The sequence below is a fragment of the Lineus longissimus genome, chromosome 1 (genome assembly GCF_910592395.1).
Source record: "Lineus longissimus chromosome 1, tnLinLong1.2, whole genome shotgun sequence".
Lineage (NCBI taxonomy): Eukaryota > Metazoa > Nemertea > Pilidiophora > Heteronemertea > Lineidae > Lineus > Lineus longissimus.
Window position 1 is genome coordinate 9,509,140 of NC_088308.1, and position 14,131 is coordinate 9,523,270.

At 40.7% G+C, this 14,131-nt stretch overlaps 1 protein-coding gene across 1 annotated transcript; it reads left to right on the forward strand.

The window, feature by feature from the left end:
* The first annotated feature begins 7,621 nt into the window (after nt 1-7,621).
* Nucleotides 7,622-13,918, forward strand: LOC135498961 (hairy and enhancer of split-related protein helt-like). Its single transcript, XM_064789539.1, has 4 exons — nt 7,622-8,388; nt 10,645-10,746; nt 11,405-11,501; nt 12,259-13,918. Exons 1-4 carry the CDS (start codon nt 8,344-8,346, stop codon nt 12,834-12,836), a joined length of 822 nt encoding a protein of 273 aa, XP_064645609.1. The 5' UTR covers nt 7,622-8,343; the 3' UTR covers nt 12,837-13,918.
* Nucleotides 13,919-14,131: the final 213 nt, after the last annotated feature.

Genomic DNA, 14,131 nt, shown 5'->3' on the forward strand with positions numbered 1-14,131 from the left:
AAAAATCATGTGCGGCCTTCTTCACATCAGTCGTATGGCACAACTAGAAAATGGAGGACCGAGTTGACCATTACTATGAACTGTTTTATCGGTATCAAAGCCTGCTAAGAATGAGTAAGGTTTTTGAGCTTTTGAAAAACCTTTAGATTTTCGGAAACCTTTCGATAAAAAAACCCTCCAAAGGCTATTGAGATTTTGCAAAACCTCTAAGGAATTTTCACTTGTTGTGTAAAGCCGAAAACCTTTGAACGCTTTTCAAAGGCTCAGAAACCTTTATTTCGAGAGTGTCCTGCGCTGCCTGTGACGTCGGGGAGGGGGGAAAGGGGGGCTATGGATTGATTTTAATTGGTTGGTCGGTCTATCTCGTCGTGAATTGTCTTCAACACATCTTCTCAGTGCTTGGGCTCATATCAACCTCTGACACAGGGTTGTCGCCCCTTGTTGTCAATAAAGTGGAGATGATGGCTCAAGCAAAACTCTGCCCTGGGAACGACGTTGGCACAATTTATCATCTCTCGTCACAGTTCTCAGCCATCAAAGATTAACCGCTCAGCAAACATCAGCACTCTTTATGGAAAGTCAATTATCGTCGAGAATGCCCAAACGCACCGTTTATTAACTCCCATTGTGGTAGGATGGCGTTTTTCTGACACCTCCTTTGATTGCCAGCGGCTGATTGTCAGCGACAAATTGCCTGAACCATCGCCCTATCTTGTCAAGATGGCTCGAGTGTCCTCCAGAAAGCTGATTTCTAAAGGGATACCCCAGTCAATCCCATGCAACACGGGGCTAGTCTTAATTAAATTGAAATCAAAATAAACCTTTGCCGCGGATTTTCCACACTGGATGAATAGCGTGCGGCGCCCACTGAAAGAAGGACGTGACCTAAACTTTTCGTTCTTGCTCTGCTGTGTGAAGTATACCTGAATAAAATAATAAACATGTGTCTTACATACAATTTTGCTGGGAAAACATTGATGTATTGTCTATATGAAAGCGAAATCCTCTCCAAACCAGTTGATACGTCTCATTGTTTGCATTAAAACAGGGCATATTATTGACGTGAATCAAAGTTCTAACGATTCATCCCGCAATCTGGTGCCATCACTGATCAATATACAGCCGCCCGCCATACAAAAATATGTAAAGTTGATGCGCACGTGCAAACAAAAGACACGCGACAAAACGGAACACGGGACAATGGCACCGGAATGACAAATAGTCCTAAACAATCTAAACAGCAGATTAAAAATGATTTCGCATTTTATTTTAGCAATGAAACGTTGGCCAATGGAAGGCACAGGTGGTGTCATTTTCCCCGATTCGTATCCTCGATTGGTTCGTCTGCCTTTGGACCCAACCTTCGCGCCATTTCGACACGTGTATCAATATTTCCAAAAGACCATGCGTGCGGAGGTCTCGTGCTCCTTAGCGAGTGACGACCCGTGACTCGCGCATGTATATGGGCGCTGCTGGTTGGAGGGATACCATCTGCGTAGGGATTTGGACAACAGCAACTTCATCAGCCTTTCAAGCTTCATGGCCTTATCATGGGCCTTTGCCATATTTCGACGTTCAGTTCACTCTATCGGGATCTGATGTCTATATATGACCCAATATTCGACAGAACATTCAAATTCACTCTCTTCTCGAAACCCCAATAACAATGTCATTCAAATCACAGGCTACATGTAACAGCATTCCTCTTCTACAAAACTATGAAAGAGTTTTCGAGACCGTCTCGCGAAAGGCGTGCGGCACGTGCCGTCACACCCACAACACAATATCACTTCATTGTCCATGGACAGCCATTGACTCTACAAATTTTATGTTGTCATGGTGAATTGTTGCCGTCCAAAATATTTTGATGGTTATCTCATAGCATAACAATGAGAACTTGAGGTCGCAGTAGAAGCTATTGTATTTCTCAATGACGTAAAAGCGACATTTGAATGAAAATTGCGTACATGTCAACATTTCGGTTCTAGTTAAAACGGTGGTATGATATTACTACATCTGCAGATCTCAACATGTGATTAGTTCTTTTAAAGAATATAGTTCTTTTAAAGAATATTAAATACTTTCGCATAAAATCACATTTATTATCTTCGTAATCCCATCATCGATAGAATAGGTTAGAATGATTTTCCAGGGGTCGTAATCACTTTCACAAAGATATACGAAGAGGCTAGTCAAGTCCTCTATCCGTCTCGAGGCACTCTGCAACAAGCGAAAGCAATCACACGTCATATCCTTTCAGCTTACATCCCAGTCTCATGTCATCTTGCTTCAGTTATGCCGCACAATGGATGCGGACCCACGGGTACAATGACCAAGCATTGCCTGTCAAATGCCAGTGCAACGGTGCTTAAGAAACAAAAGCAGGATCGTTCCGGCAAAATTCGAGGCTTGTATCAGGGATTCTTGATTTTAGGTAAAATGCAGCTCAGAAGCTTTTTGTCGGAGCCAGTTAAATTTATTTTTTGGGGTAAGACAACTATTTCTGAGAACCTACGCTGTATTCGACCATGACGATTTAGTGGATTCTGCGGAAATTGCAGACTCAACACGGATATCCGCGCACAAATTCTGTTCCGAAACTCACTATTCAACCATTCGTCAGTTACACTGATCAATACGAAATGCGTATACGCAACTACAAAATGTCAACAAGTTACTGCAAAATACTACATTCTCAATGACTAATAGGTGAATGCTTTGAATGTTGTTAGTTTGACAGGTTTCAAACCACATTGTATCTCAACAGGTTTCAGTATACATTGGCTCTCAATTTGTCAAATGGAGGGCTCTTTTGTACGGTTATTGCGCATTCGACTAACGCACGGAACTGGATTTTGTCAGTGACATCGCTGGTCATGAGACTTCAGTTTTTCAAAGTGCATCTTCCTTTGGTAGTATGTAAAGACTGAAACGTTTCAAAAGAAACAGGTCAAACGAAACGAGTCAAATAAATGGTCAAAACGTGAAATTGAAAATGCACTATGTGGATGTGTCGTTTCTCAAAGGCTCTGTTTTGTATTTTTACCGCATAAAAGCCACAGAAATTCAAACAGAAAGCGATTAATTATAAATAGATTTACCACAGTCCGTTCAGCTCTTTCACAATTTAGATAAACCGGTATTTCCCCATGTAACCTCGTACCCTACCCCAATATTTAGCGCTATCGTATACTTTAACGACCATAACGACGATTTATTGGAACACGTTGAATTGAACATCCAATTTTGCATTGAACTATTTCGAACGTAGCACTCAGACACGGAGCATCAGCAGTCGGGCAGAGATAATATTTTGAATATTAACTCTGCGTTTGGAGATTGGCACGGGGACGAGGCCGATTTACTTTTTGTGCTGAAAATGTGGAATGCCAAGGCGGGTCGCCGTGTTGCAAACAATTTACCAAATTCATCGCATAAAAATCGATCCAGACTATCAAAGTACGCAAACAGAATTATTGTAATCATTATAACATATCATGAGTATAATTATTCAGTAATATTCATTTTTGTGCCATATTTTTATTTTTGACTCGTTTCGTTTGACCTGTTTCTTTTGAAACGTTTCAGTGTTTACATACAACCTCTTCCTTTGGCAAACAGGACAAGTCAGAACAGTTTTAGATGACGACCAAGATGATGTTCATCACCACATCATACCATGGTACTATCTTTTTTCGTTTTTTTTTACTCGATTGTTTCTATGGAAAAACAAATTGATCGTTGCGTTTCACACGCTATTCAAACAATCCTACGTTGAAGTGTATTATGGGCCTGTTTTAAATTAAATGCACCTCCTAAGAAATGTACTACTGCACCAACGTCAATGCAGTTTCAGCATGTAGTCGTACATTTTGTCGGCTATATAGTATATACATTGTAAGGCAATGAGAATGCATGATTTCTGCATGCAATAGGCCATTTGAAAATTATTCAAATCTTTTTTATATCGACATTTTTGGAGAAACAAATCTCCATAAGATGATAGAATACAAAATTCTAAAAACATTGATATCTACTTCAACAAAAATACACAACCGATGTGCAGAAGGTTTGCGGAATAACATGCGACAACGATGACAATGGTTTGCCATTCCTACACAAGAATTTATAATAATAACAACAATAATGTCTGTCATTTGTATAGCGCTCATCAGTACGATTTGCTGTTAAAGCGCTACAGCTGATTTATCAGCCAACATTTTAGGTGCTTTTTGAAAGAGCCTGGATCCTCAATCGCCGTTATGTCCTTATAGGTAGTTTATTCCAGAGTCGTGCAGAAGACACTGAAAAACTGCGATCACCAAAGGTTGTTTTGTCCTTTTCACGACCAGTTTCCTTGAACTTTCATCCATTGAACGTGTTTTACGAGGGCAATGTCGAGATACACGGGTGCTCTCCCATGCAAGATCTTATGAGTCAGATTGATAATTTTATATTCAATACGCAAATGTACTGGCATTTATACACACTTTAAATCCTACTGATCTGATGATATGAGCGCTCTGCAACGGTTCGTTAAATTGCCGATTAATACTTAACGAAGAACTGGTGCAGTCACATTCCTGCCATTTTATTCAACATGTTCCATTAGCCAACAAAAGTTTTGAAGTGTATGCTGAAATACGCGTTAGTTAATGAAGTAGGAGTTGAAACTTTAATTATATGAGCTAGTCAGTAGATGTACATGTACATGTAAAACGATGTAAAATTAGCGCTCCTGGTGAAAATATTGAAAATCACTAGTTCAGCTCTTTGGCAAATTCGTTGAGTAGAAAAATAAATCACCCTTGCCTTTTATTTATCTATACATTGTAGGTTCATTTAGATGTAACATTGTTCTTTGAAGTCACAAGCAAAGAATACTCCATAATTTCAAAATGTTATTGAAGGTGCGTGACCTGCATGTATGCTAAGTATTTATCGCACCTTTTACTTGATACTAGTTCCACATAAAATTGTAGGTAATGCATTTGAAACACTTACAATGTAAAACAATTTCTGATACGATAATGTCTCTTCTTAATGAATTATATATACACGTACATGAACTAGCATGAAATATTCATTTTTACCTACATGTGTATATAAATGTATCAAGGTTTACTAATATACTATTTTACCAGGTCGATTAGCCGCTATGGCCCTAGTTCCTTTTCGAGACAGGCCAGCGCCGCAAATGTTTGGGAATTGTCTCCACAGAGTTAGTTTTTAAAGCTCCATTCGAACTACACGTACACCCTGTAGACGAGCATATCTTGAATGTTAATTTTCATGCCTGTTGTCAATAGCGTGACAATGTTAAATAAGATATAAGACTGTCAGGAAAACAATAGATATGGACGACCAATAGAACAGGTCAAATTAACTCGGCATTTAGCTAACAGCCGCCAAACCTAGCGACAAGCTGCCCACACTTGCTGCCAGAAGCAATTTCTTTCGCACGTGAGCTCCACGCGCGAGCAACAGTGGGCACGCGACTGAACCTTTCCGGTATTGAATTGTGAATAGGCCGTGACGTAATCGCACAGCAGGTACGTGGAGGGTTGTTGGTCGCGGTTACGCCCTGCGAGGGTCGGCCGACGGCCGACTGGCACGGGATTCACTCGACGCACGACAGATCAGCCCGGATTATTCGTCGGGCATGCCGCGAACAGTTGATAAAAATTGGAATTCGTGACGGTTCGTCTTGTTTTTCAATTGATTAAAATTTGAAAGAATTTGAAAGAGAATTTGAAGAAAAGATAACCGCTTCCTTTATTGTAATTGTATTGTGATGACAAGCAGTGCTTTGTCCTACTGCATGCAAGCAAAACAGCTTAGAGACCTTCGAAATGAAAAATAGAAACTTGGACTTCGTGACATTTAATCCGAGCTACCTGCTCTTTGCCTTGTCTCCCTTTAAAACATCAAACATTTTAGTAAATAGATATTGGTGACCGGAAGTGGCTACAAAAAAAAATGGTTGACGATCAATAGAAATATACCATGACTTTGATGACGAAATAAAAAATGCAATAGTCAAGTAACACTTAACTTTTTTCAAACCTGACTGACGGAAACACGACAACAGTCGCCGACTGAGTTTCAGCACACCAAACGACTTGGGCATGCGCAATGCACGCGTTCGAGGATTCCTTGTGCTAATGGATCGGTTGGCTAATAGCTGACGTCAGGCTGGTTGCGCGCGCAAAGGGCGTGTGCGCATCTATGAGCACGTGTTCAATTACATGGTGCAAAATGGCATGAAATTTGTCAAGCCAATTAAGAATGCATTTGAAACGAAAGCTTCGGTTTCTAATGACCAGGATACGAGGATACCGACTTGAAGTGGACCTTAGCTCACTTTTGTGGCCGGCTGCTGTTGGCTGTCACAGAACAACCATTGTCACAAGGTGTCAGAGGCGGCCTTTAATTGCTTCTGTAAGCCGGTGATTATTCCTGGGTAAATATCACAGAAAATGTCCCAAAGGCTTTCAAAAAGGACAACTTATTCCAGATCTTTACTTCCCAATCGAGGATATTTTGCGCTAACTGTACACAACCGACTGTCTCGACGTATCCCAAACGTTGGAAGACACCAGTTTTTGCGATTTTGGGGCATTGACTTGTTTTGTAGGTTCCAACGTCTTTTAACTAATCATAAGTTTAACATTATGTGTCACAAACTTCCATCTCTGACCGAGAGTTAGCTTGGATGGACATCTCACAAGACGTTGGTTATTATAGAAAAAAGCTAATAAGAGCGACTGGTATGGTCATTTTGCCATTTTTTTTAAATCTAGAATCTACAACATATCAGCAGGTGATACCCTCACATTGAAGAGGGAACAACATTAGTAAAGTCTCCAGTGTTTTAACGCCGATGAGTGCAAATCTTTATTCAATTAAATGAGAGGAAGAGTTTTCTCGTAAGCTTTTGAATGTATCGTTTCATCAAAAACATTCATGGTATTGCAAATAGGTAATAATCGGTCTTTTGATTTTTACACAACCATGGGAACTTTTCCAATTTAAGTCAGTGTTATCAAATAAAGCTAGTTAAAATTAACCCAAAACAAGCTTTTCTTATTAATATCTTGGTACAAAAAGTCTCAACCAGAAGAATTAAGATATTTATTATGCACAAAATACCAGCGTTTACAATAAACCACAATTGGGTTTTTTGCCGTAAACAAAACCCTGTGAAGAATTTGTGACTTGTGGCAAGTCTGTTTTGATGCGGTACTCTCCCGAACACTATTCGACACGGCAATCAAAGAAACATTTCTTAGCCTTGGTCATCATGTTTTCGAAACCGCTGTCATAAGTGCAGGAAGCAACGACCAATCCATACACATAATAACAAATCAACATGTTTTGAAAATAGCCCCGGCAGAGAACACGTTTCGCATAGAAACCAATTGAAAAAAGAATGCAAGAGACATTTTCGTATTGAATAAGAAATAATACTTCAATCAATTAATTCAGCGAGGAAAATCAAATTATTCCTGGTATTATCTTCAATGGTAGCACCACGAGCGTCCTGTTGTGCCACCAGACGAGAATCACGTGCCGGTATCGTGAGTCACGTGACGATATTTCCGCCAGTCGCGTGCGGGGGACCAGTTGCGGATGCTGAATGCAGACGACAGGTTCTGATGGTAAGAACTGGTCGGGTGACCATTATAAATACTGCCGTCAGCTTGTTTCACAGACAGTCACATCGGATTAACAGATACGGATGCAGCAATCTGCCGCAAAAAAGTTTTAGGGCTCTTTCTACCGGTCCGACGCGTGCTTGTGTAGCAGAACGTTTCGCGCAGACGGACTCTGTCAAACGAGGTTTCCTCATTTTGTTTAAACTATTTCCGCCTTATCATTGGTTATTATTCAGATTTCGGATTCATCATTGCCTATTGCCAAGCTGCTGGATATAAAGGCATACGTTTGACTTTGAAACTAATGCATTTCTTTTACCAGACGTTTCAATGGTGTCACAAGTAATAGCATTTGAGAAAGTTTTTACAAAACGCGTAAGAATCAACGGATCTTGGGTTTTCTTGCAGTGTAACATTTGTGTAACATTTTTTGACAGAAGGTCCAAGAATTCGTTGACTCTAGAGCATATCGAAGGATTATCACTACTTTGCTGACGGACTCAAATACAAATTAGTACGACGGAAGGCAACGATTTCTCTTCGCGATTCGCAGTTCTAAACATTTAAGACATTAGAACGCCAACATATCGTCCTCTGCAGCATCAGTAAGCCAAGGAATTTGATCTAGAAAGAGGAAAGTTACGGAATATCTTGCTATTGACGGACTGAAGTGATATCTCTCGTCATGGATTCAGAGGACAAGATGAACTCGCGGAAGAAAGAGAAAACGGTGAGTATAGGATTTTAAAGTTGATGTGTCTATAATATCAAGCATCAGGCATTCTTTAACGTATACGGATAGAAATGCACACACTATTCGTCCTCTTTTTACAGAGTTTTGTCGGTATATGTATGAGGATCCTTGATAAGTCGCTCCCTATTGCAATATAACGTTATGCTTCAAATTACATGAACAGGATGCGTGGCGTTTCATGAGTAATGGGAGATACTTAGTAGATAGCTATGAAATTTAAAACCAAACGTGGCCGGTGAACAAACTGAAGTTCGTATGGCTTGAATCGTTGTACGAGCATTAATTTTAACGTCTGATCATGATCAACACTTTCTTGAAGTGTTGATCATTCTATTTTTTTAGAATTTTTTTATAACAGTCTTACTTTTATGACGGTGGATAGAACGAATAAACGTGGATTATTTTTGACGGAGACAGTTTTTGTTGCATAAAACTCCAAGTGGTTTGAAAGTTACAGTCGATTATGTCTAAAAACCAGAAGTGCTGCAACGGCGATTTTATAATCATGTGGTTTTGGGTCATTTGGGCTAAAGTATTTGACGGTTGATTCTGGCTTCAGAGACCGATATCTGAAGCCGGGGAAACAGAACATATGTCTCGATGGTGTCAGCTGGATGGATAGAAACTATGGGTATTGAAACTATCTAAACAATGTTGCTACCAGACGGCAAAGGAGACATAATTGGCTACACACCACTAATAGATTTCTTTTCTTCAAATACCAACTGCCATTATATTTTACCAATAACTCACTCGAACCTAAGATTTGCAGAACAGGATGACCTCATCACCTACACAGGATTTTTGACTGGTCGTGAGCATAATAATTTCATGGTTTGGGGTTCTGAAGTTTGATCTGGTCTTGTCTGGTCTGGTTCGATGTACATGCTTACGTCATTACGAGACATACGTCATTCATGACGTCGTGAGCGATTGGCTCTGATAGGGTCTTGTCTCGTCGGGTTTGGTTCGGTCCCGTGTAAACGGCTCTAATATGATGAGAAATTGATTCTGTCTTATCTCATACGACAAAATCAATTCAGTCAAACGTGTACGCTTTAGTAACAGCTGGACAGGAATTAAATGACACGTTCTCACTATTAGTATACATCAGCTGTTCATGAAAACCACGAGATACATGTACTCTGATAGTCTATTGCTTGAAACATGACATCTAGGGCATTGTAGGGCATGTAGGCGATTGGTTGACAGGAAAGAGAAAGCACGACGACGCAGATGGCGACACAATCAAAAAGGGAGACGCACGAGATCCGAATCACGACCATTGTATATATTCAGTACACACTTCATAACAATACAACCCTCAGACACAGATTGTGCAAAGTATTGAAATTGTAACTGTTGAAATCACGCGAAAATAATAGCTCATACCGGCTGGTGTTGGACACCCACTGTCTGTACTATTTACTTAAAAGGTACTGACCTTTTTCTGATAAAACGTGAGCAAACTGGATCCAACTTGATCCAACTTGATCGGGCATCCTGTCTAACACCTGTGGCAATCGATGTTCAAACACTTCGACACTTCTAGGTCTACATCACTACAGTACTTAAAGTTGGACATCAACTGAATTTGTAAGACTATTTCTCTCAGGCTAAGTAAAATACATTTGACGCAAATAGCATATAACAGAAATCCTGTAAGTTCCAGTTGTATGATAGCCTGGGGAAACAGCAATAACCTTTCTGAGAGTTGCCCACTTTTCGAGGCAAGGCTAACATTTTTCCGAGTGAAGCTTCGGATCAAAGGCTTCCTCTATAACTCGGCCCTTGTAATTGACGCTCAATGACCGTTAAGCCGGAGAACACGAACAGAATACATATATAAGACCGCTATTGGGAACCAATTTGGAAGCCCTGAGACAAGACATCGTGTGTCAACCTGTAGGACCAATATACGTATAAGACTTGGGGAAAATGCAGAGGACAACGGAACTGAGTACAATAAGTTATCATTCATAAATCTTACCAGTTTCCAAGACACAGATATGGTGACGCGGTACTCATCTTTCTTTTCTTTCTGGGATAACCTCACCAGTTAGCATGTATGAAACAATTTGAAGCACAGCATTTAACCACAATCAAGACCGGCATCAAACCTTTCGTTTTATTTGTATAACATTTCTTCTATCGTAACGCTGGTTATGTTTCTTGTCTGCATCATGACATGACCTCTTTAAACGTATCAAACACCAAAATTATCTTCAACAGGAGCAAACTTCGCACAAGCTCATCGAAAAGCGACGGAGGGATCGCATCAACAACTGTCTTGCCGAATTGAGCCAGGCCGTACCAGCAGCTTTCGCTAAACAGGTTCGTACTGTAGGGTTCATTTTACCAGGCTAATGCTCGAGATATCAGTAACTGGAAATGAAATAAGAAGTTTGTAGTTGTTTACAGGAAAAAAAATAATAAAAAGAGGAAGAAGAAGAAGGAGAACGAAGTAAAAACATTGTTGACTTGTCAATGCGTGAAGATAAGCGAAATCTTGGGTGGAGGCAATTTAAAACAGGTTTGGGACTGAGGAGCCTCATACTCAGCGGTTAACAATGCTGGCTGGCAAAAGGCCCTGGGTTCGATCCCGGCGAGAACCCGGCCAGGATTTTGTTTTGGATGAACCGGCTTGGCTTTCGAAGGAACTAATTTTCTAGGCTCTTCACATCCTCCGAATAAGGCGTGAACTGGTGGAGAAGTTTAAACTGTCCTGTGTTAGAATGTCAGAGGGAAAACGTCTCTATCAAGTGAGAATCATGAGTAGCTGGTGATGGTATCTATACCTCTCGCCGAAGACAAAGTAAATAAGCCAATGAACCCAACTACCACAAAACCGTAGTGGAACGCCTCTGTGCCTCATCACAAGGAAAAACATGTAGAGGGCAGCAGCTCCACAATACAAGCTAATCGTAATGTTATAATATACGTGTATATGTGTATATAATTGTCAATTTATCTTTTCCTGTCTTTTCTTCAGTCTACAGGCAAACTTGAGAAGGCAGAGATATTGGAGATGACTGTCGAGTATTTGAGAGCAATCCAGGCGACTGAAATCGGATCCCGCTTTGAGAGCGGTGAGTAGGCCTACGGTTGTTGGCTATACCAGAGTCCTTCAAAATAATTTTTATTTGAAAGACTCTGGCTATACTAAGTTTTTGAGATTTTGAAAACCCTAAAGTTTTTCGGCCAACACAAATACATACTTTAGAGGTTTTTCGGTGAAATGAAGCAAAATCCCAACAGATTTAAGGAATTCTGAAAAATTTCTAAGGGTTCTTCATAGTTCTGAAAGAAGGGGCCCATATTTGTATATTTGCTACCGTACAACTACAGTGTACGATCGACTGGTATTATTCGCGGATCTGATTATGTGTACGCGAAAATAATTGTTGCACATGTAAATCTATTATCGCGAATAGCAGGATCTTTTCCTACAATGAAGGCTTTTTCCCATTCTTCTCTCGCTAATTGTGTTAGCATTTTGATTCAGGATTGCGCGTGTAGGATTCGGAAACAACGATTTCGATGCTAGTATCAACCGAATTTGGCAACCGGCTGAAAAAGGCTGCAAAATTGTTACAGGATTAGATCACAAAAAAATGGCATGACTTTAAAACTGAAGTACATTTTCGAAATCAATAATAAATAGCTCCCCCGGGAATCCTGGGGACACTCCGATCCACTGTACCATTCGAGGGCAATGCTTATCTCTCTTGAGGAGGGATGGGCTTGTCGATCTAGGGACACCTATAAGGTGACGACGATATTTGCATGCTGTTTACAAAACCAGCAGTTTAACCACGCTGAAACTTATTTTGCCTTTTTTTACAGGCGAGTGGTTTACCTCGGACATCTGGGGTGACTTCGTCGGGCATTACCAGTCCGGTTACAGTGACTGTATGAGAGAGCTCATCCGCTACATGACAGAGGTAGAGCACCTAGATACCGCGGACAACAGATGCGTCAGGATCCTCTCTTATCTCCAGACAAGGTTCAGACCAGACAGCTCAGTGAACAGTGGCACCGTCTACCGGGACAGCTTGTCAAGATCGTCTGTGAGTCCAACACAACGTCAACACGTGTCGTCATCAAATTCACAACGAAGCCATCACAGATTTTCTCCCTATTCTCTCCCAAGTGGCTCCCATACGCCAAGAACAGACGGAGACTTGTTTGGGGAGAAACAAGTTGGGTCTCTGGCCATGATAACCCCAGTGTCTTCATCAAGCCCCCTAGTATCTTTGGTGAACTTACCGAGGACTTCTCCTGCCATAAGGACACAAACGCATGGCCTTTACGGACTGATGAATGGCAACTTTGACCGCCTCATCGGTGTGGCCTCTAATGGTCAGCCCGCATTACAGTCGGAGTCACGAATATCCGCCTTCACCAGACAGATCCAAAAATGATAAAAATAATCTCACATTTTTTGTGGTTGGCTCGGAAAGACGATATATTGATACAATGCTTAATATGTGTAGCTCTACGCGAAAGTTTGGCAGCCCTTCTTAAAACAGGAACCAGGTTACATGTAATTGTCAAAGGAGAAGAACAAGCGGAGAGAAAACATATGAAACACATCGTTCTCAGCTTATCATTCTAACAGTGTGTAAATAAGCATCACTGAGTAACAAGCAGTTATTCGTAAAAAATACCACTAGATATTCAATTCTATACATGTTCGTAAAGCTTTCTATAAGGAAAGGTTAAACCGCCTCGGCTTGAGAATCAGTTACTGCGATTCCCATATCTGAATTTCAGTGCTATCCTGAATACTGATGACATCATGTAAACAACACGACGCTGCACGTTTTGGTTGGGTTGGTGTATCCGCAAAGTTATACTCTAAAACATCGAATACAAGGAATAAGGCTCCGCCTCAAATCAATACAATGGTGTTAAATGGGGATGGGCCAATAAGACAGGTATTATTCTTTTAACAATGGCGTGTGCCAATGGAGTCGCATGTGTTATAATCACTCTCTGTCTTGGCTGCAATTGACAGTGAAACGAAATCAACATCACTGGTTACAGTAGCCGCATTTATTCTAAAAAAAGAGACCCATTGTGTCGTTTATGTAGAATTTATATTGAGGTTTTAGAATCCCTCCTCCTTTGGAATGATTGGGGGCGGAGCCTCATTCCTTGTATTCGAGGTTTTAGAGTATATCTCCAATAGCTGCTTCTCTACTTGTTTGCCACTGCTTTGTTGATTAACAGACTTAAGCACACGGCTATTCTGACACTGTTCCTTCGAATATGATGCTGATCCTGCCGTCCCATTCCGACGTCGAACCAGCACAAACCGGCCAAAATAATGATACCTCGATGTGAACGTTATTGTCTCTGGCCAACAATGCCGCTCCTTACATGTATGATTGATTATCGTAACATCTACAACAATCCAAAGCATAAAATTCATCGACATGAACTTTAAAACGTGTTGTTGTGATGTATTTTTTATTCAAAAACCTGCATCCAAATACATGTAGCTATTGGAGGTTGGATCTATTTCAAGTTTCACTTCGCGTGTGCAGGGAGATGCGCATGTGTGTTGACCGTAAGGCTGTATGACAAGTAGGATTTTGGGCACTTCTGCGGTGGTTCAGTAGCGGTGGCATCAACTCTATTGAACCACTCATGTACAGCGCCCAGTAGATCAATCGGCATTGGCGGTAACAGTCTCATTAAGTATTAACGCTAC

Coding starts and splice junctions, on each gene's coding strand:
- LOC135498961 (XM_064789539.1), top strand. CDS start 8,344: ATGGATTCAGAGGACAAGATGAACTCGCGGAAGAAAGAGAAAACG. Junction 8,389..10,644: donor CGCGGAAGAAAGAGAAAACG/GTGAGTATAGGA, acceptor TATCTTCAACAG/GAGCAAACTTCGCACAAGCT. Junction 11,502..12,258: donor CGGATCCCGCTTTGAGAGCG/GTGAGTAGGCCT, acceptor CTTTTTTTACAG/GCGAGTGGTTTACCTCGGAC.